The following is a 23,018-nucleotide window of genomic DNA, read 5'->3' as shown; positions in this document are numbered from 1 at the left end:
CTACACTTTTGGTGGGTTTTTTTTTTAACTCCATAAATAAACGTTTAGTGAGTTAGTTAAATAAAATCAATCAGTGGGTTGATGACAGTTGTTAGACCACCCCATGAATAGTCTAAGTCCTGTACTTGCACTGTTCCCACTGATACAAAGCCTGGCTGGGCACGGTGAATTCCATCCAACAATGCTGCTGATCCTACAGAAGTTTCCGCTGTGGTCACAACTTTAACCTCTTCAGCCCAGGGATCACAATAACTGAAAGTCTCTTTTCTTCCTTACAATCCTCAGTGTGTTTTGAAATTGCCCCTTTTGCCACCAGCCAGGATTGCAAGCTTAGCTCTTAGGGTGCATAATGCCTATCCTGGCACACAAAGCTACACCAGCCTGTGATGAGAGACAGAGATGCATATGACAGACCCAGCAGCGCTGCTTTGGTTTATTTAGTGGCTTATTTAGTTTGTGTAGACACAAGAGTAAAAGCTGCCAGCCTGCAGCACACAAACTGAAGAGAAGTCAGCTAAAATTAAGAAATCAAAGCAAATACATCCAGATTAGCCATCACTGCTTACATACAGACTCCATGCTTCTGCAGGACTCCACACCTACCCAGGGAGCTCCTGGGCAGGCTGTGACAACCCAGAAGACAAAGGCAGTGCAGACATCAATTACAAGTCAAAGGGCAAGACGCTGCAGATGCCACAGAAAAGCAGATACTCTTTTAAATTCAATCAGTGCTGCCCCAAACAACCTGCTTTCAAAACACCAAAGTAATCAAAGAAAGAGAAAGGAGCTCAGCCTGGTAGACTGATACACACATTCATGTATGTGCTCTCCTTTACAGGGTTCATAACTTCCCCAACTACTCACTGCTCCCTTCAACAGACTGTGTGATGCCCATAAAGAGGAACATTAAGACAAAAGTCAAACTAATGAAAAAATTGAATTGCCTTGGCTTTCTGACATCAAAGGCTAAAACAAATGACTGCATTCAGTCCTAGAATTCAGGAGTAGCAAGGGCTAGAGAGGGTCAACAGCAACCACAGAAGCCCTGGCTTTCAAACAGCTTGCTGAACAAGGCAAGTTACCTTTCTCATTGCTCAGTCCTAGGTTAATCAGTCCTTGGCAAGAATATTTTCATGGGTTCTTTAGTGTAATTAGCATAAAGCTTTCACACAAGGATGGATGGATGGATATTCAAGTACACGCATCTGGGAACACAGGTTTGTTCTTTTCTGCCCATCTGGGACAGATTCTCTCATTGCTGTGTCCCTGAAGCACTGTTGGCAGAAGAAGCCAACGCAAGAGCCCTGGAAAACAAATTCTGTAGGGCTGCTTCTGGGCATGAGCAATTACTCAGTCACACAGTCTTTAAAACAAAGCTACCTTATGACAAGTGTTCCATCCACACACATTACACAGAGGTGCACATTCCTGCAACACTAAGGTGTAAGTCACCAACAGCAGGTCACCAACAGGACCAAACAAATTACAGCTGCTATCTGCATTTTTTTTAAGTACAAACAAAAACCCAACAGGCAAGACTGGCAGACTGAAAAAAAACACTAAATAAAACAGACATCTATGCCCAAGTAACCACAAACAGTGATCAAACCCCCACCTTATTTTGGTCCTCATTTCCACAGACTGGAGTTTTCAAAGGGAGATTAAAAAAGCTAAGCTAAAAACTGTTATTTTCTTGTGACTTACAGGTACTGAAATGTGGAGAAGATACAACAGCAGCAGCAGAAAGAGCAAGTAAGATACCAGAATAATTTAAGACCAAAAGTTCAGTAACTTCCTATAGAATTTACGTGCTTGGGAAAAACCCAGCACCATCTCCAAAACATTCTGTGACAGAGGTGTTTCCCCCGATTCGAAGAAGGAAAGAGCACAAATGATGGGTTTACATAGCACCACCACACTACAAAGATGAGCACTTAAAACACAACCAGTTTACACAGACACAACATTCTTCGAGCTATAGTCTCTCTCCTCCCACGCACATTCAGATGCGGAGCTAAGACCATTCCATTTCACATTCACAGAACTTCATTCCCCTCCCAGGTTCAGCAAGGCCTTGAGTCAGTTTTGAAAACACTGTACTTCAGAAAGAGAGATACCTGGAGGTTAAGGCAGGATCTGAGAAGTCTGCTAAAAAAAAAATGCAGGGACAATCATAGCATAATTTGAGTTGAAAGAGACCTTAAAGATCACCTAGTTCCAAACCCCCTGCCATGAGCAGGGACACCTCCTGCTGGACTACGTTGCTCCAGGCCCCATCCAGCATGGCTTTGAGCACTTTGCAGAGTCAGAGTCTCCACAACCTCTCTTGGCCATGTGTTAAAACATGGCTTTTCGTTTGCTTTACTTGAACATTAAATTGTGAGTGTCACATACATTAACCTAAAACTAGAGTCATCAGCAATGATGTGAGAGGGGAAAATTGCTCACCAGTGCCTCCTGAAGCCATTAGTAGAGAGCTGAGAAATTTGGGATGGAAACAGGAATTGCCCCCATGTGCTCTCAGCATCAATATGGTTGTTACAGCACAAATCCCACAGCAACACAAATGATTTGCCTAAAGAACCATGACCTTTCAGGTATGACTTGCAGCCCATTTCCTAAATATTTTGGACCTTTTGAATCAAAGTTTCCACTTGTGATGCCAGAAGTCATCTACTGTAGAAGGGGGGGGGGGGGAGGGGGGGGAAAAGAAGGAGGGGAGGGGGGGGAAAAGAAGGAGGGGAGGGGGGGGAAAAGAAGGAGGGGAGGGGGGGGAAAAGAAGGAGGGGAGGGGGGGGAAAAGAAGGAGGGGAGGGGGGGGGAAAAGAAGGAGGGGAGGGGGGGGAAAAGAAGGAGGGGAGGGGGGGGAAAAGAAGGAGGGGAGGGGGGGGAAAAGAAGGAGGGAGGGGGGGAAAAGAAGGAGGGGAGGGGGGGGAAAAGAAGGAGGGGAGGGGGGGGAAAAGAAGGAGGGGAGGGGGAAAGAAGGAGGGGGGGGGAAAAGAAGGAGGGGGGGGAAAAGAAGGAGGGGGGGGAAAAGAAGGAGGGGGGGGGAAAAGAAGGAGGGGGGGGAAAAGAAGGGGGGGGGAAAAGAAGGGGGGGGGAAAAGAAGGGGGGGGGAAAAGAAGGGGGGGGAAAAGAAGGGGGGGGGAAAAGAAGGGGGGGGGAAAAGAAGGGGGGGGAAAAGAAGGGGGGGGAAAAGAAGGAGGGGAGGGGGGGGAAAAGAAGGAGGGGAGGGGGGGGAAAAGAAGGAGGGGAGGGGGGGGAAAAGAAGGAGGGGAGGGGGGGGAAAAGAAGGAGGGGAGGGGGGGGAAAAGAAGGAGGGGAGGGGGGGGAAAAGAAGGAGGGGAGGGGGGGGAAAAGAAGGAGGGGAGGGGGGGGAAAAGAAGGAGGGGAGGGGGGGGAAAAGAAGGAGGGGAGGGGGGGGGAAAAGAAGGAGGGGAGGGGGGGGAAAAGAAGGAGGGGAGGGGGGGGAAAAGAAGGAGGGGAGGGGGGGGAAAAGAAGGAGGGGAGGGGGGGGAAAAGAAGGAGGGGAGGGGGGGGAAAAGAAGGAGGGGAGGGGGGGGAAAAGAAGGAGGGGAGGGGGGGGAAAAGAAGGAGGGGAGGGGGGGGAAAAGAAGGAGGGGAGGGGGGGGAAAAGAAGGAGGGGAGGGGGGGGAAAAGAAGGAGGGGAGGGGGGGGAAAAGAAGGAGGGGAGGGGGGGGAAAAGAAGGAGGGGAGGGGGGGGAAAAGAAGGAGGGGAGGGGGGGGAAAAGAAGGAGGGGAGGGGGGGGGAAAAGAAGGAGGGGAGGGGGGGGAAAAGAAGGAGGGGAGGGGGGGGAAAAGAAGGAGGGGAGGGGGGGGAAAAGAAGGAGGGGAGGGGGGGGGAAAAGAAGGAGGGGAGGGGGGGGGGAAAAGAAGGAGGGGAGGGGGGGGGAAAAGAAGGAGGGGAGGGGGGGGGAAAAGGCAGGCATAAAATCAGGGGCCAATGTTCTTGACCACACTAGAGACTCAATACAATGACTCCAAAGGGAGTTTGTCCAAACACAGTAAAACCAGACCCAGGACGTGTGGTGTCTGGCCAAGAGCATACACCTGAATTGCTGAAGCAGCTGTGAGAAAGGGCACCCTTCTTAACATGAAAGTTAATTTCAAAGTTAATTAGGATTGTTATTTCTGCTCCATTGTTTTATAAATACCATTTTATTTATAAATATCCTCCTCTCTTGCTGGCCACGTACACAGGAATCTCCACCCCCTTAATACTTCAAGGCACATCAATCTTAAGGAAATGCAACTCCCACACTTTGACTGTTCCACAGGAAAAACAATGTTGTCATGCACCACAACGATGTTCCAAAACATCTCAGAGGCAGATCCTCAGCTTCAGCAGTTTGAGGCAGCAATGGCAGTTCAGCAGCTACAGAACAAATTCACAGAAACCTGCTAACAGGGTCCAGATAATGACAGGATTTATGCACAAAGCTCTTTAGCAGCATGCCTCTGCACATGCAGGTATTTTAGAAACCCATAAAATTTAGGACTCCCAAATACCCTCCAAGTTATTTCCTAATTTAACTGCAGACTGACCAACAGAAATGCTACCAAACAGCACTTCCACACCACTACCCTAGGATTTTCTGCCAAGGAGGCTTTTTTGCCTTCCCTGAACTCATAAAATGGTCATAAATTAAACAACATTGCCACGTTTTGTTTGTGAAGGAAGGTTATCAGAGATAACCCCTCTCTCACAGATAACCTCCAGAGAGCAGAAATGAGGCACAAGCTCTTCCCTCCTTTGTTTTTCTTAACTACATCTTTCTCCAGCCTTGATGTGCCTTTTGATTATTGAACTTAAGGGTAAGGTTGAAAAATTTGTCTTTCAGAAGGCAGCGACTGGGTTGCTTTCAGAGCTTCACTCCTGTCACCACACAAGTCAGTAAACCCAGTAAATCCTAACCAGCAAGAAGGGAGTTAAAACTCTCCGTGAAGGACTGCAGCTAGCACATCCAAAACTCAGGTAGCTCCACAGCGACAGCTTCACGCAGCGCAGGATCACTTAAGTACAGTTCCAGATAAACACCAAAGAACACATCCCTCTTCAGTAAAAGCAGGTTTCAAAGGAGCACACAGTGTAATCTCCTACTCAAAATGTAGCTTAAGAGTTTAAAAAGTTCTTTGGCAAAAACTGCTAGGAAACATTTGATGATTAGGGCCACCACTCCTCTGGTTTGTGTCTTATCAAAAGGACAGGCAGTTTGCAAAGCTTTGTGCTCAGTCTCTCTTAGCAACCTTTCCTCAAAGCACTGACCTGGCCTGACACTGATAAAGACTGTGGGAGAGCACAGGCAAAAGGTGATCCGGCTCAAATCCTACCTTTAACAAACAGATGCTCTACAACAGATAACAAAAAATGGGAACTCAATCAATAGAGCTGCTGCTTTCCAGGATCACAAGTGTCTGTAGGACACCTGTTAAGAGCAAAAGCATTCACTCTGAATCCTTCAAACAGCCAATTATCCAGCATGAGATCAGAGGCTGGTCAGCACAACCACTAATTAGGGTTCTCCCAGCCTTTTTAATTTACAAATTGCTTCTCCATGCCTTCTTCCAGCTTCTGAGAGTTATCACAAATGTCTACAAACACAACTGGACAAGTATTTCAAAGCAATTCTGTTCTGTATAGAGTTAATCCAGTGCATTCAAAATAACTTACCCACTAATAGCTTCACGTCTCTGACGGTGAAATCCGGGTCAGGCATTCTATAATTAGCAAAGAAAGCAATGTTAAATACTGTCAAGATAAGTATGGGTAGGCTTTCGTTACCATAATAAAAGGGAAATAAATGTATAGTGCTCTTTGTCTGTAATGCAGTAGGTAGAATCAAGCAAGGCCTCTCTGAAGTGTAGACAGTGCAAGTTTTAATGACATGCAGGACATCTTTGCATTGGCAAGTGTACAAAAGTTTCTCTATTGGTGATGAAAGAGGAGCAGAGGTGTCTTTTCAAGCACTCTCTAGCAGCACTGGAAAGGAGCGGAGTGGAAAGGACAGGAAGGAGTTGGGAGTGATTTCAATAAAATCCTAAACCTTTATAGCTTGCTCCTGCTAAGCAACTTGCACTGAGTTGCAGGTGGTGGTGCCTCGTGTGCATTTCCCAAGATGAGGGTATCCATCTTTGTATCCACCATGGATACAAAGTGAAATTTAGAGCAGGAAATTGGCTCAAAGTCAGAGCATCGTAGGTGGGATTCGCTGCTTGGAAATAAGATGTAAAACACAATGAATTAAAGCCCCTTGGTTTTAATGACTATTCCAAACCTCCTTGTCTGGCAGAAGACAACCTGGCTGCATGTGGTGGGTAGGGAAATTGCTGTTCAATTCAATTTGGGCTAATTCAGAGCTAAATTAAATGGTAGCATAATTGGTTCACCAATGTTGATGCATTTATAAGATCACTTCTGAGAGATGCACTGGTTCAGGGTTTAATGAAATTAGACAAGGAGCCTGGTCCATCAAGCAAGTGAGTTTTATGTGTGAGGTGGAGAGTAAAATCCTGCAACACACAGACTGACTGGAAAAAGAAACCAAAACCAGTAGTGGAGTTTCAAAACTCACTGACTTCATGGTAACAATGGTATTTCACACTTCACATGGCTCAAAAACTGGCTAAGGAATTGTAAGCAAAACTGGCCCTGTGGGACTTGCCAGCTAGGTAGCTCTGTCCCTCTTGTAGTGCCCTGAGTTGAAGATCAACACCTTGCTTCTGGTTACAAAAGACTTTTGAAGCAGTTGAGTTAGAACTCAGAATGATCCAGCCTACAAGCAAGCTTCTACAGCAATAACTGTTCCTATGAAGAAAACACCGAAAGGTAAGATTTAAAAATGCATTTGCTGTCATGCATTACCTGCCAAGTTCTGCCCTGCCCACTTTCTTTTCCCTTATCACCTTCCTCTGGTGGGATGCACAGGCTGGACAGTATCTTTTGTTAGTTCTCTGCCAACCCTCACATCTTTACATTTAGCTGAGATGGCTCCACAGCTTTGGAATTCCCTCCCTTGCCAGAATGAAACAGCCTGAATCTACTGACCTTCAGGGTTCATTCATAGCTCATCTTTATTTTTTCCTAAACACTAAAAAGTCAAAAGTAGGGGCAGGAGGAACTATTTGTGGGTGACAAGAACATGTAAGGCTTATCTCCCAGTGACACAGCCTGCCTGTATTTATGTCAGACACACAGCACAATTAGATGGGAAATCTTTTACCTTTGTATAAATCAAAATAAAACCCACCAACCAAGACAGATAATGACCCAGACCCAGATGCACACAAGCAAATCCAGACTTTCTGCAGTTCCAGCTGCAGCCCACAATAGATATGACTCAGACTGGAAGTCTACAATTCCTCCCCAACAGTAAAACTGTATTTTCAGCTCTTTGGATAGTACACCTGGCACATCCTTGGGTTTTCTTCTCTGCAGTGTCAGAATGTAGGATACATTACAGAAAAAGTACACCAAGAGAAGAATTTCAAGCTGGAACACAGCAGGTTTCAAGTACAGGTGTCCATTTTGTATTTAGGCTGCCCTAGGAGGTCCAACTTGAATTCAAACCCACTCTGCTGGCTGTTGAGACCATAAATGACTATTTCTTCTTCTCCAGTCCCACTCAACTTAACTGCAACACTCACACAATGCTGGTTTGCTACAGCACTATGATAGCCAAAAGAAACACAGCACCAAAACATGACTGACTGCATTTGAGATTTTCAGGACTCTTATACACAAACCACACTGCCTTAAACAGAAAAGAAAAATAAACATCTCAGTGTGAGCTGTGTGCAAACCTGCATTTTAGTGTTTGAAGATTTGCTTAGACCAGTCTCCTGTTCCCATCTGATTCAAGTCCTATGAGGAGCAGCTGAGGGAACTGAGGTTGTTCAACCTGGAGAAAAGGAGCCTGAGTAGGGCCCTCATCACCCACTACGACTCCCTGAAAGGAGGTTGCAGTGAGGTGGGGGTCAGCTGCTTCTCACTATTAACAAGTGACAGGGTGAGAGGAAATGGCCTGAAGTCGCACCAGAGGAGGTTTAAGTTGAATATTAAAAGAAACTTCTTCACTGAAAGGATTCTCAAAGACTGGAACTGACTCCCCAGGGTGGCAGTTGAGTCACTACCCCTGGAAGTATTTTAAAGATATTTGGAGGTGCTTAGAGGCATGGTCTAACTGTAGTGTATAGGGAGGTGTTAGGTTATGGTTGGGCTTGATCTTCAGGTCATTTCCAACCAGGCAATTCTGTCATTCTCATGAGGATGAACTCTGCCTAATGCACTCAATTAACCACCATCCAATGCAGGATGACCACTGCTCAGGTAAGAGACAACAGCTCTCCAGACAGCATTCTCTCTCAAGTTACAATCCTGGAAGGAGTCAAACAATTCACCAAGAAAAACACCTCCTCTTCTAAGAGATGAGAGGTGGACTTCCCTGCTTCTAGCCACACAAATAACAGCTCACAATGGCACACAACTTTTAGAGTTTAACTGTAATACTTTTTCCTCATTTTTCTCATTCCTTGCCATTTCAGAGTACCTCCAAGCACAGCAACCAAACTGTTCAGCTATGTTTTGTACATCTGCCAGGCACAGACATGCAGGCTGACTGCCTAGCAGCAAGCAGAAGTGGAAGCATATATCATCAGTTATTCAAAATGTCTAAAAATCATTTCATATTATGCATTTTATTGACCATTGTGTCTCTAATGTGGATGACCTAATCTACTATATCATAACACACAGCCTCCTTTGGACAAGAGACAGTAGTGCTAGGAAAGCATCATTTTCTCCAGAGCCTGAAGTGGAACGTAAAGTTCCCCAGATTCACCAGCAAAGGATTCTGATGCAAAAGCAAACTGGCCAGTCTTGCTCTAGTGATGGAAGACAGCAGGCTGTGGTCCTCATCAACTCAAGAACTACATGTCAGGATGATAAGACTAAAGGTGCTCAAGGATTTGGATCTGTTAGGCAGGTGCCAACATTATGCTGATCATGCTGCAATACAACACACACAGCATTTATGTATCTGGCATCCACAAACCTCACATAGTGCAGGCCAGCTGCTTCTGATAGCTGTACATAAGAAGTGGAAATGTAAATAAAATTAAATCATGTTATCCTGCAGAGTGCCAAATAGGAAAGTTTGCTCATGCATTTCACTTCTGTCATTTAAAATACACATAAACCCCATTTCCAGCCTTCTCTCTCCAGTGACATTTATGCCCAAGTGTGTACAATTCCTTTACAACATTGCTTCAAACTAGTAAGTCATGCTCATTTAAATAAAAAAGAATATTAGAATGTTGAATGTCCTAGAAGAGATTAATGATCTACAAACTCTAGTATTTTAATCCCCTGGAGCAGTCAGTAATCACTGATTCAGCAGAGAATGGAAATATAAAAGTAATTCACCCAAGTAACTGTGACATGGGGAATTCAGCTGATCCCATGCAGGACTCATCCAAAGCTCAAGCATCAGATCAAGTTTTCTCTCACTTTTGTCAGCATATTAATTCATGGGAAAATATCCTTATAAGAAAATAAAAACACTTCTATATCATAGTATCAGTCAGGGTTGGAAGGGACCACAAGGATCATCTAGTTCCAACCCCCCTGCCATGGGCAGGGACACCCCACACTAGATCAGGCTGGCCACAGCCTCATCCAGCCTGCTCTTAAACACCTCCAGGGACGGGGCCTCAACCACCTCCCTGGACAGCCCATTCCAGGGCTTCCCCACTCTCATGGTGAAGAACTTCCTCCTCACATCCAGCCTGAATCTCCCCGCCTCCAGCTTCATTCCATTCCCCCTAGTCCTATCACTACCTGAGATCCTGAGAAGTCCTTCCCCAGCCTTCCTGTAGGCCCCCTTCAGATACTGGAAGGCCACAATGAGGTCACCTTGGAGCCTTCTCTTCTCCAGACTGAACAGGCCCAACTCCTTCAGTCTGTCCTCATAGGAGAGGTGCTCCAGCCCCCTGCTCATCCTCGTGGCCCTTCTCTGGACACCTTCCAGCACCTCCACATCCCTCTTGTAATAGGGGCTCCAGAACTGGAGGCAGTACTCCAGGTGGGGCCTCACCAGAGCTGAGTAAAGGGGGAGGATCACCTCCCTCGACCTGCTGGCCACACTTCTCCTGATGCAGCCCAGGATATTGTTACCCTCTTCTCTGACAGTGAGTTCTAGCTAGAGCGAAGTTGCCCATCATGTGTGGATGGTTCACTGAGGGCAGAAAGGGAAACAGCTCTAGAAGGGAGGGAAAGCTATCAGAATGGTATTAGAATGATACCAGCAGTCAGTAGGAAACTGAAAAGCTGGAGAAAAAAAAAAAAAGAACAAAAAAAAAAAAACAATCAGGAGCAATACAGAAGCTAAGGATGATGTGTGAGACGAAACGACTGTTGGAATGGTGAAATCGCCTCAGTACAGAATCCTGAATAACAAGCTAGCAAGAAGAAACACCTTGTGATTATGGACATCAAGAAACAAGGTATCTTCATGAAGGATCTTGTGCAACATCAGCAGCATATTGGGTAGTCTGAGCTCTGGAGGCACTGCTACCTGCTACAGGCAGGCAAAGGAAATGCTGGTCCCAGGACTCAAAACCCATCACTGATAATGCCCTGCCATCTGCAGCTGAGGACTTGAAGCCCTGTCTGTTGGTGTCTGCAGCATGAGCTCTTGCTTCTGCACTTCACTGACTGAGCACTAACTGAATGGGTAGCACTGGCACAGCAGGAGCTGAAACATCTCCCCGTTTTCCCTCTTGTACTGTGGGGAACTTAAGAACTCCCTCAGACAGGAAGATCCAGCTGTTATGAAGTTGCAGGGCTATCTCTGGCTGCTAAACACTACTCAGTTTCACAGAGAGCTGATAGCTTCTTCCAGAAGGAATTCTTGAAGCTTTTACACTTGCTCTTTAGAGGCAGCAGTTTAAAACCAATGCATAGAGAGAGAGCAGTTGTCTCATGATTTCCCACCATCTTCCACAAGAGGTATGTTCTTCAGTTGACTCCTCCAAGAGAAGCAATTTTTAAGGAAACAAACTGAACAAAAATGTAACAACACCCTCCAACAAAAAAAGTCTCCCTCCCAAGTTGAGTAGAGAAGCTAAATGGTCAGAAAAACAGGGGTTCTAACGCAGCAGGAAAAAGCATTCCTGGAGGATGAGAGTGAGCAAGGAACTGGGATGCCAAGCTGGGTGAACAGAGTAGAGAGCACAACCTTTGAGCGATCAGGGATTTCCTGTAAATAAAGCAGCTCTTACTGAAGCAAAACTGATCCAGCTTCAGGTGATGGTTACATAGGCACATACAGTGTGCCTCTGTACATCTTGACAGGCACTCAATAGAAGTATTAGCTCTCCAGGAACTAGGCTGGCCAACAGTGTCAGAAGCTAACATAGAATGTCACTTTACATAAAGGAAACTCAGATGAAAAGATAAAGAAAATTATTCACTGGGAAAGATGACATTATAGCCCTGCAATATATAAATTAAGGTTAAGGAGGCAGCTCCTGCAGGTGGGGCCATAATTAAGCTATGATCATGGAAGATTCTTCTCTGCTTCTCAGGCTTTCCTGTGAAGGTTACATGGAAGATTGTAAACTTCAAGAATACCAAAAGAGACGGTATTGTGCCCCTTCTCCTGCACAAACATTAAGGATCAATGCTGTCCACCTGACCACACATTTCCTTAGATAACCTGGGTTTCTCTTGATGTATTATTTTTCTCTGTCAGCAAATAGAGCTGTTTAGAAAGTGAGTGATGTCCAGCCTTTCTTATCTAATCACAAGGATTTTCACTTATCGTCTAACCCATTACAGACTACCTTCATCTTTTCATCAGAAAACTAGGATACAACTCAGGAAAGGCTTTGCCCAAACAAAAATCTGGTACCTTGATATCTGCCTTTTCTTTTTTAAACAAGAAACTAGACTTTGCATCCAGGACTAAGGTGAGAAACAGCTGGGCTTAATAACCAAAGAAAAAACCATCCCAGGCCAACATAATGACACAACAAACATTACTGTTAATTACTGCTGAGTACCTATTAAGCACTTTTTGTTCAGATTTCAACATGTAAAACTCTTTTACTACACAAGGAGAAGCATCACAGCAGATCCTGATTGCTCTTATGGTAAAAGGACACATGCTTGTCAAATGCTCCAAGCATTATTTCTCCTTTCTCTTTATAATTGGGGTGGCGCTTGAGTCTTAATTTAATTATTGGGACTCCCCACTTGCCTAAACTTTTGAGTTGTGTCAGTTGGAACTAAGCAATGGAATTATGCTGTCAGAAAACTAATTTTCTGTCTTTCAGATATAATCAGCTGCAGAGTCCTGATTTTCAAATGTACCAAGAAGCATTTATCTAAGTTATGGATTCTGTGGCTGATACAGCACATTATTCAGTCTCTGTTAGACACTGTCACTTTTACAAAGAAGCTTGCAGGATTCTCTTATTAAAATACCATATCCTTTATGAGTGGGTATTAATAAAATGCCACCTCAGTAAGACTCTAATAATATCACATTTTAACTAGACATTAAATATTTACACAGCTATAACATTCTGAAGAGATACAACTAGAATGGAAAGCGACAGGCATCATTAGATATTCCACCTGTAATGAGGAAAACAATTGAGAAGTCAGAAATTGAAGGGAGGTTGCTCTGTCATTACAGCATAGATTGGATGCAAGAACCTTTGAATTTCATTCTTGACTTTCATCACTGACTTATTTTTGATTGTGTAGTACCATGCTGTATGCACTTAAGTTTTACAGACCTCATTATCTGCTTGTTTATAAGCAGAAAATAATCATCCTTCTTCTCAAGGGTGCTGACAGTCTTACTAATTGCAGCACATTTTGAGATCATCAAAAGAAACAGCATATACAAGTGGAAAGCATAATGGTTATTTTATAAAAGCATTTATTAATCATCAAGATCTGGTTGTAACTTACTTAATTCCCAGTCCATCCTTATTTCTGAAGATAAGGGGAACTCTGAGAGCTTCTCTTTGCACATACTCGAAAGTAAAGTCTGTTTGAATAATGAAGGAAAAAAAATCCCAAATCAATTACAACAGCATTAGCACCTCACATTACATTTTCTCACAACATTCCCCATTTCCCTTTTCTCACCAAAGAACTCCACTATCACTTAAAAGAAAAAAAAAAAGTAAAAGAGAATGCATATTTTAGGTGCAAACCGGAAACCAAGTGACAGACAATGCTCGCCCAGCTGCTCTCTATTTTTCCTGTTCACTGATGCACAGAAAATAGAATCCACTCAGAGTTTGTCAATTAAGGTCTGGGTTGAATCACCCAGGTTGTAATGAAATACTAAATTAACAGTTAAAAAGATAATCCTAACTAAATTGCTGCAATGCAGTCTGGTCCTTTGGGGACAAATGTGTAGTTTAAACTGTATGTTTAAGTCCACATCTTTTAAACTACATCTTTCTACTTACAATGAAACAAACAAACAACTGTCCTTGTATTATCTGGGTATAACAGCAAGCCCTGATTCTGAGAACACACTGTGATCTTTTTATGTGAGGGTTGCTACTACTTTCAGAGTTAAGTGGGGTTTTCATTCATCAGAAATGTAACTGGAGGAGCTGATACCCAGAAATCTTATACAGCTCCTGGCAATGTGTCATGCAGTGAAAAAGGAATAGTTTTTGTGGAGGAGTCACAGTGTAACTCAAGCAAAATGAAAATTCAACCTAAGTTTGTTGTGTTAATATCAGTACCACCTTGTTGCTTCACTCAGGATTACAGAGAACTGGCCTCTCCTGGGAGAGGGATTTCTCTATGCACTGGTCAATACAATAGAAGTGATTTGGGATTAGGGAGGAAGTTACAAGGCAGCGATTTGGGCGAGCTCTGCCTTCAACACCCCCCACGCCATTTGGAGCCTTCTGCCAGAGAGAAGAGAAATTCCTACATTGGCCATGCACTGTTTCTATGGCTCTGCCATTGCCCTCTTCTTACAGACAAAAAAAAGAAAAAAGAAAGGAGAAGAAAATATCAACAACAAAAACTATTCCACTGCATCCACATGCTACCTTAAACAGGAAAGCACTGCTTGGCTCTTGAATGCTACAAAACACACGTTGATACACTTCATGTATTAAATTCAAGCACAAACAAGTAGTAGTTTAATTTCAAGATTGAGCCAGCACTGTACATGCTCCCTGGAGGAGCAGGAGAACCTCATACTGGTGATGCTTCTCTGCTAAAAAAAAGCAACAACAACAACCATGCTGAAAGAAACAGGGGAGACAGAAGCTCAGTTCCCACCCCTGCAGATGGATTTACAACGTTTTCCTAGCTGTATTCAGTCAGTAATTATGACAAGTAGGGACAAAATATTCCTACTTAAGAGTTCCCAAATCAGAGCACTATAATTATCCATTTACAGAAACATTAAAATTACTGAAAGTTTATTGCTACTAGTCTCAAAGTAAATGTAATGAATACTCCAGTTAACTGAGGTTATCAAAGAAATATTTCTGTGCTAGAGAAATCTTCATTTCTCTTAGGCCCTCCCATTAAGACTATTGGCTTTGGCTAAGCACATAAACAAACCACAGGAATTTTTTTAAGGACACTCATCCAAGGCAGAAAGTCAACAGACATCAAGAACAGTACCAATGGAAGAAGCACAGGCAGATATACAGCCTAGTAAGCTAGGGAACAAGTAATTAAGACAAATTGCATTCAATCCAAAAATCACACCACTGCCCTGCAGCACCTCCAGGGAAAACTCCAACCCACATTCCTAGGGAAAAAAAAAAAAACACCACCATAAACAAAAAGAGACAGAAGAGTTATTAAAAACAAGGATATGGGACTAGAAAGAAATAAATATATCACTCAACCAAACCCATGTGTTTGCACAAACTGACTTTTTTACTCTTACTAACCACTCTCATTGTTTTGCCCAGATTCAATCCAGCTCTTGGATTTGCAGAAAATAATAAACCAATAGCAAAAAGAAAGGCAGAACAAGTAGAAAGGCAGACCCTTTCTTCCTAATGCCCCAACAAAGCATTTAAATCCCTTATGGGGTAGAACAAAGCAGACACAGACCACAACAAAATAACAAAAGCCACTCATTTATTTTCAAGTTCCCTAGAAAGGAGAAAGCTACCCCAAGATTTCCGAGCTGCTGAGCCAGGGAAGCTGTGGATTGTGCTGTGGTTTGCATGTAGCAATGGCAACCACTGGAGCATTTGGAAGATGAGGGTAGGATGCAAGCATTTGCTGGAAAATTAATTAACATTTTCCTGCTAAAAAATAGGTGTTGGTGTTTTGTCTGAAGGAAGAGGGGTCAGGGTTGCACTTATCTCCTAAACAAATACTTTCCTAAATAAGGTAGGTATTTAATTTCTTCACTACATTAACTTTTCTAAAAGGAGCTTAAAATGCTCAATACAAAACGAAGCCTAGGGGAGAAAAGGAAATTTCCTAAACTAGATTAAGGGCTCCACAGCTAGAGTCATTTCAGGAGGATTACAGCCCAAACCTCCTCTTTCCTGAGAAAGCTGGTCCTGCCAGGGAGTTCTCAACAAGGCCGAATTTTGGTGACAACCATCTAGGACTCAGTATCCATTTCAATAATACAGGAATTAAAAAAAGGTGACTTGTGAACCAGCCCGTTTGACTCCCAGGCCAACCTCTCCCGTTTTCCTTCCTGCCAGGCTGCAGAGCAGGGCTGTCTGGCTTTGCTTACTGCCCCAAATTTAAGTCACCTAAGCAAACCGAGCCACTTTGGGGAGGGGAGCGTTGTAATCTAATATATGACAGAAACACAAAGAACTTATTGACTTCAAAGTCTCTGAGCCTGGTGAACAGGCTCATCAATTGCATCCTTTTGCAGAAAGGGTCCTGGATTCAATCGGGAGCGGAGGTGGAGGGGCAGGAATCACCTAAGGCTAAGTGGGGGCTGGGGTTTCTGCCCCTCCTTGGCCAGGACCTAATTCCTGAGCATCTTAGGGTCACGGCAGGGAGCACGCTGGAGGTGGGGGGAGCGTAAGGCGCTGCTGTTTATCTCCAGCCTTCTCCCCAGCACCGTATCGGGGCAGCAGCCGCTCTCCGGGAGCTGACTGGGGGGGGACATGGAGGCGGGGGGGGGGGCTGCAGGGCCCAGGTGCTGCCTCCACACACCCTCCCCCCTCTCCGCTGCTCGGCCCCTGCGTCGTCACCGGATCCCCGGGCAGGGGGAGCGGGCGCGAAATACGAACCGAGGCGCGGAGCTACACGTGGAAGCTGCGGGAGCGGAGCGAGCCCAGGCTGTGCAGCCGGTGTTCCCCTCACCCCACCCCGGGCAGTTACCTTTTCCGTCCATAGCATGGACGAAATCCCCGTGGTACGTTTTACTCTTTAATTTCTCTTCCAAATTGAAACTCCTGATGCTGACAATTTCCTCTACATCCGAGAGGTCCTCGCTCTCCGCGTACCGCCTTCTGCCGATGGACCGCTGGAAAATCAAACAAAACAAACCCACGTTGGACAAAATTTTGGGGAAGGAGGGAGAAAAAGGAGGAGGAAAGAGCCTGTGTCGTGCAGGACGGTTTGATAAAATAGGTTCTGGGGGAAATCATTAAAATAGCAAGACACAAAATGAACAAACCCTGCACCCAAACAAGCTACAAGACAGCTGCAGGCACAACCTTTTCCATCCCGTAGCACAGAAGCAGAGAGGAATAAGAGAGGAATAACAGGTGTCTGGCTACAGCAACACCAAAACTTGGGCTGCTCTGCAGAACCCGGCGATGAACGGCGGGCAGGAGCAGGGCGGAACTCGCCCCAAAATCAACAGCAACTGCACCGCTGAGCTTCGCCACCCGGTGAGAAGCCGTGAGTAGCGGCCAGGGCTCGTTAGCAACCGGCTCGGTTTGATTATTGTTATTTCTGCACGTGAAAACAACATAATTGCCCGGGGAAGGGAGGAGGGTGTGGGAGTGTGAATCATTTAACCTGGTGCACTGCATCCAGGTCTCAGTATTTACATAATCCCAGTGTTTCCATAGTCACACCGGAAGCCTGCGATTTAAAAACAGCTCGCTTTATGTAACGCCGCGATGGATGCGCAGCTTCCCCCCCCACCCCGTCCTCAGCCCCTTACTCCCCCCCAAACCCTGGGCTCCGGGGGAGGGGGGACAGAAGCGCGTTAAATGTAACGGGGGGCGGGGGGGGAGGGGTAGGCCCGCGGAGGTCGGTGCCGCTGCCCCGGCGAAGTTGCAGCGGAGCCGGCGGTGGGGGACAAGCGGCCACGCACAAAGGTACGCTCCCCACGGTGGAGGGAACGGGAGCGGGGAGAGGGGGACACCCCAACGCACCGGCTGCCTCCGCCGCCTCTGCCCCTCTCCCGGCAGATCGCGCCCTGCAAATCCGCCCAACACACACACGCGGTGGATCAGCACAAACCCGTAACGCAGGAAGAAAAAAATAATATCTGTTATCGTCCCACCCTCTCCTTCCCCTCGGCTCAATTCCACCCCTTTCCCCGCTGTCTAAGCTGCTTCTCCTACAAACTCAGCCGCTCTCCTGCCTGCGTTTCACATGCATCTCTCCCCTGGCAAACAATTAAGCAAAATCAATTAAAAGGCACAAATAGGAAATCGGCAGAAGCCAGCTACACACCAATCTTCTTCCAGAGTCTTTCTCTGCCTCCATTTTTTGGGGGAGTTTCATCACTTAATTGTCAACAGTTCCTGTCCTGCATTTTTGACCCACAGGAGGAAGACGAAAAACAAAACCAGCCAGATCTCGCTAAAGTTTTGCAATTTTGCACCAGCACTTTTTTTCGGAGGGGGGGGGGGAGGAGGGGGAGGGAAAGGGAGGGGGGCGGCGGCGGCGATGCGCTTTGCAAAGTCCTAAGGCACCATTTTCAGGCTCTGCGGGTGGAGCGGGGGCGCAAGCGTCGCCGGGCCCAGAGCGTAAACAGCGACTGGGGAGGACCGGAGGTGGGAAGGGGGGTGTCCGGGGAGAAGGGGTGGCGGCGGAGCGGTACCGGTGCTACGCTGGCCGCCGGCCCCGCCGTGCCGGTGCTGGGTCACGAGTGCGCGGTACGCAGGCGCGGGGCAGCGCGGAGCCCCCCGGGGTAGGGAGGGGGAAGCAAAGAGGCGTGGGGGGAAACCCTGCTGGGTGGGGATTCCCTGCGTGGATACCGGCCGGGATCCACCGTGCCGTGTCCGAAAAGTTGAGTGGTTCTGCTTACACCATGCTGGGAGGGAAAGGGGGGCGTGGGTTCAGCACCGGTCGCACATTGTAAACCCGGGCGGACTTTTGGAAGAGTCCTGTAATAAGGGGGAAATTCACATTGCAGACACCGGGCAATAATCTAACAACACGGTTAATTCCCGTGTTAAACGGGGTGGTTTACATGCACTTTGTTCCGTGCTTCTAAGAGCACCCGTGAGGCAAACGCAGCCCCACCGACGGCAAACACCGGCCGGTGCGCAACGTGCTCCCAAGATCTGCAGCTCCACTTTATGAGCACAGGTTCCAATCTCTGTCGTGTGTTACTCAGTGTTGGACAAAGGAAAATCGCCTTTGTGATATGCACGTGAAACAGGTAGTGAGAAGTCGCATTAAAAAAAAATAATCACATAAAGTAGGCAAAAATCTTAAGAGTGATACTGTGGGTTTCTGGGATGATCACCAGTGGATTTCATTTCTTGCACACAAATCTGCATCTCCTCTAAAGTGATGCTGAGCAACCATCAGGACCATCTGATTGCAATAGCAGGGTCAGAGTGCAGGGTTTAAACAGCCTCCAGGTCCAAAGTGTGGCTCCTCTCTGAAGTGACATCCTTTACTCCCCCACACACTCTATGAAAGAAAGGAACATCAAAGCACAACTAAACCCAAGGCCTGGGCTGATGGCTCTGCCTGTTCCTCCGATTTGCTTTATGCAACTTTTGAGATGGACGTTGAGAATAACATGTTTCTGCCCTCAGTCCTCATTCTCTCTTGTCTCTCTGGGCCAGCAGAATTGCAAATGCACTCATCTAACCAGTACAAGTCTCAGAAGTAAACTTCAAACTGTCTTTCTCTGGCCTTAATTTTGAGTTAAAGGCAGACTGAAACTGTTCTTAAAACACAGTGTTCCTATCCACTTCTACCAGCAGAAACATCCATACAACATCCAGGTGCCCTTAGCATACCTAACCAGTTGCATTCTAGGTACTACATCAAACACCTTAAGCATTATACAAAAGCTCAAACATTAACATTTAACTTTGCTGACCTTGCTGGTCATCTTTTTGGAAAGATCCACACTTTAATCAACCATGACAATAGATAAAGGCAGGATAGGATGAAGTGCTAATTTAGGATTTAAGGCAGCAAGCTACTCCTCCTGCATTTGCCACTAACTGTTTGCAGAACCTTGAAAACTCTTGTAATCTTTCTTTATAATCTCTTTATAAAACTCTTATAATCTTTCTTTTTAATCTCCCTGTTTGCAGATGATTTAACTTTTATCATCATCTAGCAGTGTTCTACAGGCTATATATTGACGTGTGGATTCCAGATGTCTGCTACAGCAAGTGCATTATTAATCCATAATCCTGAAGAGATGTATGGATACATTGACCTTTCATCCAAGATGACTCCATCTTCAAATTAAACACATGTGTACATCTGTAGGACTAAGGGCAAAGTACTGGTACAAGATAAATGGATGTTACCGGAGAATCATCAGACAAAATACACATCATCCATCCATTGTACAAAAGTTCACCAAAACAGACAGAACAGAGACATAAAAGAAAATCAGCTAATTTTTCTACTTTTTGGTTGGTTTTTTTGGGGGGAGGAGGGAGGGAATATAACTTAGTGTATCAAGCAAACCCACCAAAGACTGTACTAGTCACTTATACCTAGAAACACCAGAGCACATTATTGAAGGATGAGTATGAAAGAAATATGCTTCAGGAAAAAACACAATATCCATCTATAGATCTGCAAAAATAGAAACCATGCTTTTACTCTTGTTTTCATATAGAAATGATTCCTATTAAACTGCAATTCATTTTAATACTGTCATCGGTGCATTTATAACAACAAAACTGTCTCCAGCTAAAAAGAAGTGAGTGAAAAAGGGGCCAGTAGGCTGTGGATGATGACAATATCCACAGCTGCGTCAAGATAAAAAGCATTTAGAAACAATATTAAGCCTGTGTGCTTCAACACAGCAGTGAAGAGCTGGCAGATGAGAATTAGGGTGAGCAGGGTTCCAGCAGTGCCTAGAACTGGGCCCTGTTAGGTACAGCCCACAGCTGCCCAAACCTGGTGTTCTTCACCGTCAAAAATAGAAGAAAAAACACTTCAAGTATCAGTCCCGCAGAAAGAGAGAGATGGTTACTGAGAAGGGGGCTACTCTGAGCTGGGAGCTAAAAAAAACAAACTAATTTGCTGGATAATAATGTAACTAAAATTATTGAAGACCTAATCAGGACAATGTGCTGGATCTTGCTCTTGTTAGCTTGAAACTAGGAGCTGTCATTTAATTAAACTTGTGGTACAGGGCATAGCCTGAAACTGCCACAATGGCTCACACTAAAATTAGCACTACAGTGCTGTGCTGGGGAAGGCTCCAGGAAGAAATGGGTTAATTTGACCCCTGCTGAGCTTTTGTAGTTATTTCCCCTTGGAAAGAATACACTGAAATATCAATCTTAAAATACCTGTAAAGGATATTTTATCCTGTAAGACCTATCATTCCATACATTGCCTTGGATTAAGATGGAAGACTAGATACCATAGAATCATGGGACTGTTTAGGTTGGAAAAGACCTCCAAGACCATCAGGTCCAACTGTTAGCTCAACATCACCCCGCTCACTAATGAAACAGTTTGTTTCATAAGTTAAAGCTTACACAAATTTTCTAGTCATGACAGATCAAAATTTTTCCTCTGCAGAATTTTCATCAACTAAACTCAAGATTTGCAGAGATACTTGCCTTAGCCTCCTTGTTGTCTGGGATTGCTGGCAAACCTTTACTTGCCTTTTGCAACTTCTAATGTGATCGGTTTTGATGCAGATCTATCATCATTTCCATTTTGTGGTAACCCGATTTGGGTTTGGTACAATAACAGGAACAAAAGGAAGGGAGGATTTGCATGTGAAACTGGAAATCTGGTTTAGAAAAGCTGCTCTGCAGAGAGTAGCACCTTTGCAGGCTCAGTACATATCACATTAATCATATAGTACTTGGTGAGCCCATAATTCTTGTTCAGTTCTCCCACGGAAAATACAGCAGTACATTTTTAGCAGGAAAAAAAAAACCAAAACCAAAACCCAAACACCCTATGAGTACCCTTCTGACAGTGTACAGATTTCTCAGGGCTTTCTGGAAAGAAACTTGGACTTCTGCCACCTGCTCCGATTGTCTTCATGCATAAATGATCCAGAGAATAGGTTGACATTGCCTCTAATTAGGGGTAATAACAGCCTGCTGCTGAACAAGCCCGTTCCCTTTCTCTCGCCTTTATGTCTCTCATTTCTCTTGCATTAGGTCTGGTGTTCCTGCAGCCACAGAAGTCAGTTCAAAGATCTGATCCAGCAGAGAACACATTCATTAAGATTAAAAAAATAGATTATTTTTTTTTGCATTAGGTCAATTCAGTGAAGCTGTGTAGGCATTTGATGGGTGTAAGCCACAGGATGGAGAGGAGGGGGGTGTGAGGTGAAGGAAGAATGCAGGACTACACCCTTTTGGTGGCCTTCTGCAATTGCACTGATCAGAAGTAACATCAAACCACAGCTTTGAACTCCATCATGATTCCAGAACTCCCTGAAGCATTTCTAAGAGTTAATTAAGCTTGACTGACTCTTTTTGTTTCAGCTAACTCTACTGTGGCAGTATAAAGGTGTGTAATAATGAGTAATTAGAACTGGAAATAAAAGAACTCATCCTGTTTAGTTTGTACCTCAAAATGCAGCTGTAAAATGGAACAGAAAGGGAAAAAGGATCCTCAGAAGAAATCTTGGTCCTTAATTTGTGTTTTCCTATTTAAGAAATAGACTTTTCTATTTCTGATGGGAAAGGAAATAATGCTAATTTTAGAGCTACAATGCTGGGGAGCTTGAAAGCCTAAAATTGCACAAGTTTGGTTTGGGAAAGTGCATGGAATGAGATTTCTTTACTGATTCAGTAGGTCCTTTTCTGTACTGTTTCCTTGAATGAAATATGGACTCAGTAGTACATCAGTGTGGAATATTGTTCTGTCTTTCAAAGTCCTTCCCAATAAACAGTGATGGGCAGAAGAACAAGGAAACAGTGAGCTCAAAGAGTATTTTAATGGTACTCTTTAGAAAGACACTCAGATATACATCTCTTGCAGGTGTCTTTCTTTTTTGAGACATCTGATTTTAGGGAACAGATCAAGACCTGTGTAATATTTATGCAGCAGTACTCACCCATGATCTTACATTTCAACCATAATTTTATGCAGAAATGAGAAGAAATACTCAGCAATCCCTCTTGGTTATGCACATAAATATTTTTCACATCTTACAAGCAGCAATGCAAAGTATTTTTGAATTTATAACTCCAAAGAAGCTGAATGACTTAAATGTTTCCTTGACATGTAGAGGAAATGTTAAGTTGCTGGGTTTTGAAGGCTATTATAATGTGGTAATGAAATCACAATATGGTTGTTACTCATTGTTCTGCAATGTGGTGCTCAGTCTTAGCCTAAGGCATCAGTGGGAGAGACAGAAAATTCTGACTGTGGTGATGAGGCCTTCTGCAATGTTGAGAAATTAAATCAGACTGAACAAAGAGTAAGATTTTATAATGCTGACTTCTGCTGGGCTTTCACTCAGATGGATCCTACACAGTAGTACTGTCACCCATAGAAGGTGACAAACACTGGAGCAATTCATACAACTAGGCTTTTGTGGAAAGACTAAGTCAAACTCATTCTTCTAAAGAGGAGTTTTAGATAAAAATCTAAC

At 44.7% G+C, this 23,018-nt stretch overlaps 1 protein-coding gene across 6 annotated transcripts in view; it reads right to left on the bottom strand.

The window, feature by feature from the left end:
- KDM2B (lysine demethylase 2B) overlaps window positions 1–23,018 on the bottom strand; it is a 125,136-nt gene that overhangs the window by 100,375 nt on the left and 1,743 nt on the right. For 3 of the 6 annotated variants that reach the window (XM_068163457.1, XM_068163459.1, XM_068163458.1), the window contains exons 1-4: window positions 16,720–17,043; window positions 16,382–16,526; window positions 13,001–13,079; window positions 5,693–5,739 (exon numbers count right to left, since the gene is read on the bottom strand). In XM_068163457.1, coding sequence (XP_068019558.1) covers window positions 5,693–5,739; window positions 13,001–13,079; window positions 16,382–16,526; window positions 16,720–17,040 — 592 coding nt within the window. In that variant the 5' untranslated portion in view covers window positions 17,041–17,043. Of the gene's footprint in view, window positions 1–5,692; window positions 5,740–13,000; window positions 13,080–16,381; window positions 16,527–16,719; window positions 17,044–17,692; window positions 17,815–23,018 lie in introns of those variants that run through there. The other 3 variants (XM_068163460.1, XM_068163461.1, XM_068163462.1) reach the window with 3 other exon arrangements.

This window comes from Melanerpes formicivorus, unplaced genomic scaffold (assembly GCF_026170545.1).
Source record: "Melanerpes formicivorus ecotype bairdi unplaced genomic scaffold, bMelFor1.0.p_v2 SCAF_72, whole genome shotgun sequence".
NCBI lineage: Eukaryota > Metazoa > Chordata > Aves > Piciformes > Picidae > Melanerpes > Melanerpes formicivorus.
Note: the sequence above shows the minus strand (reverse complement) of the source record. Positions and strands in the feature narration are given on the sequence as shown.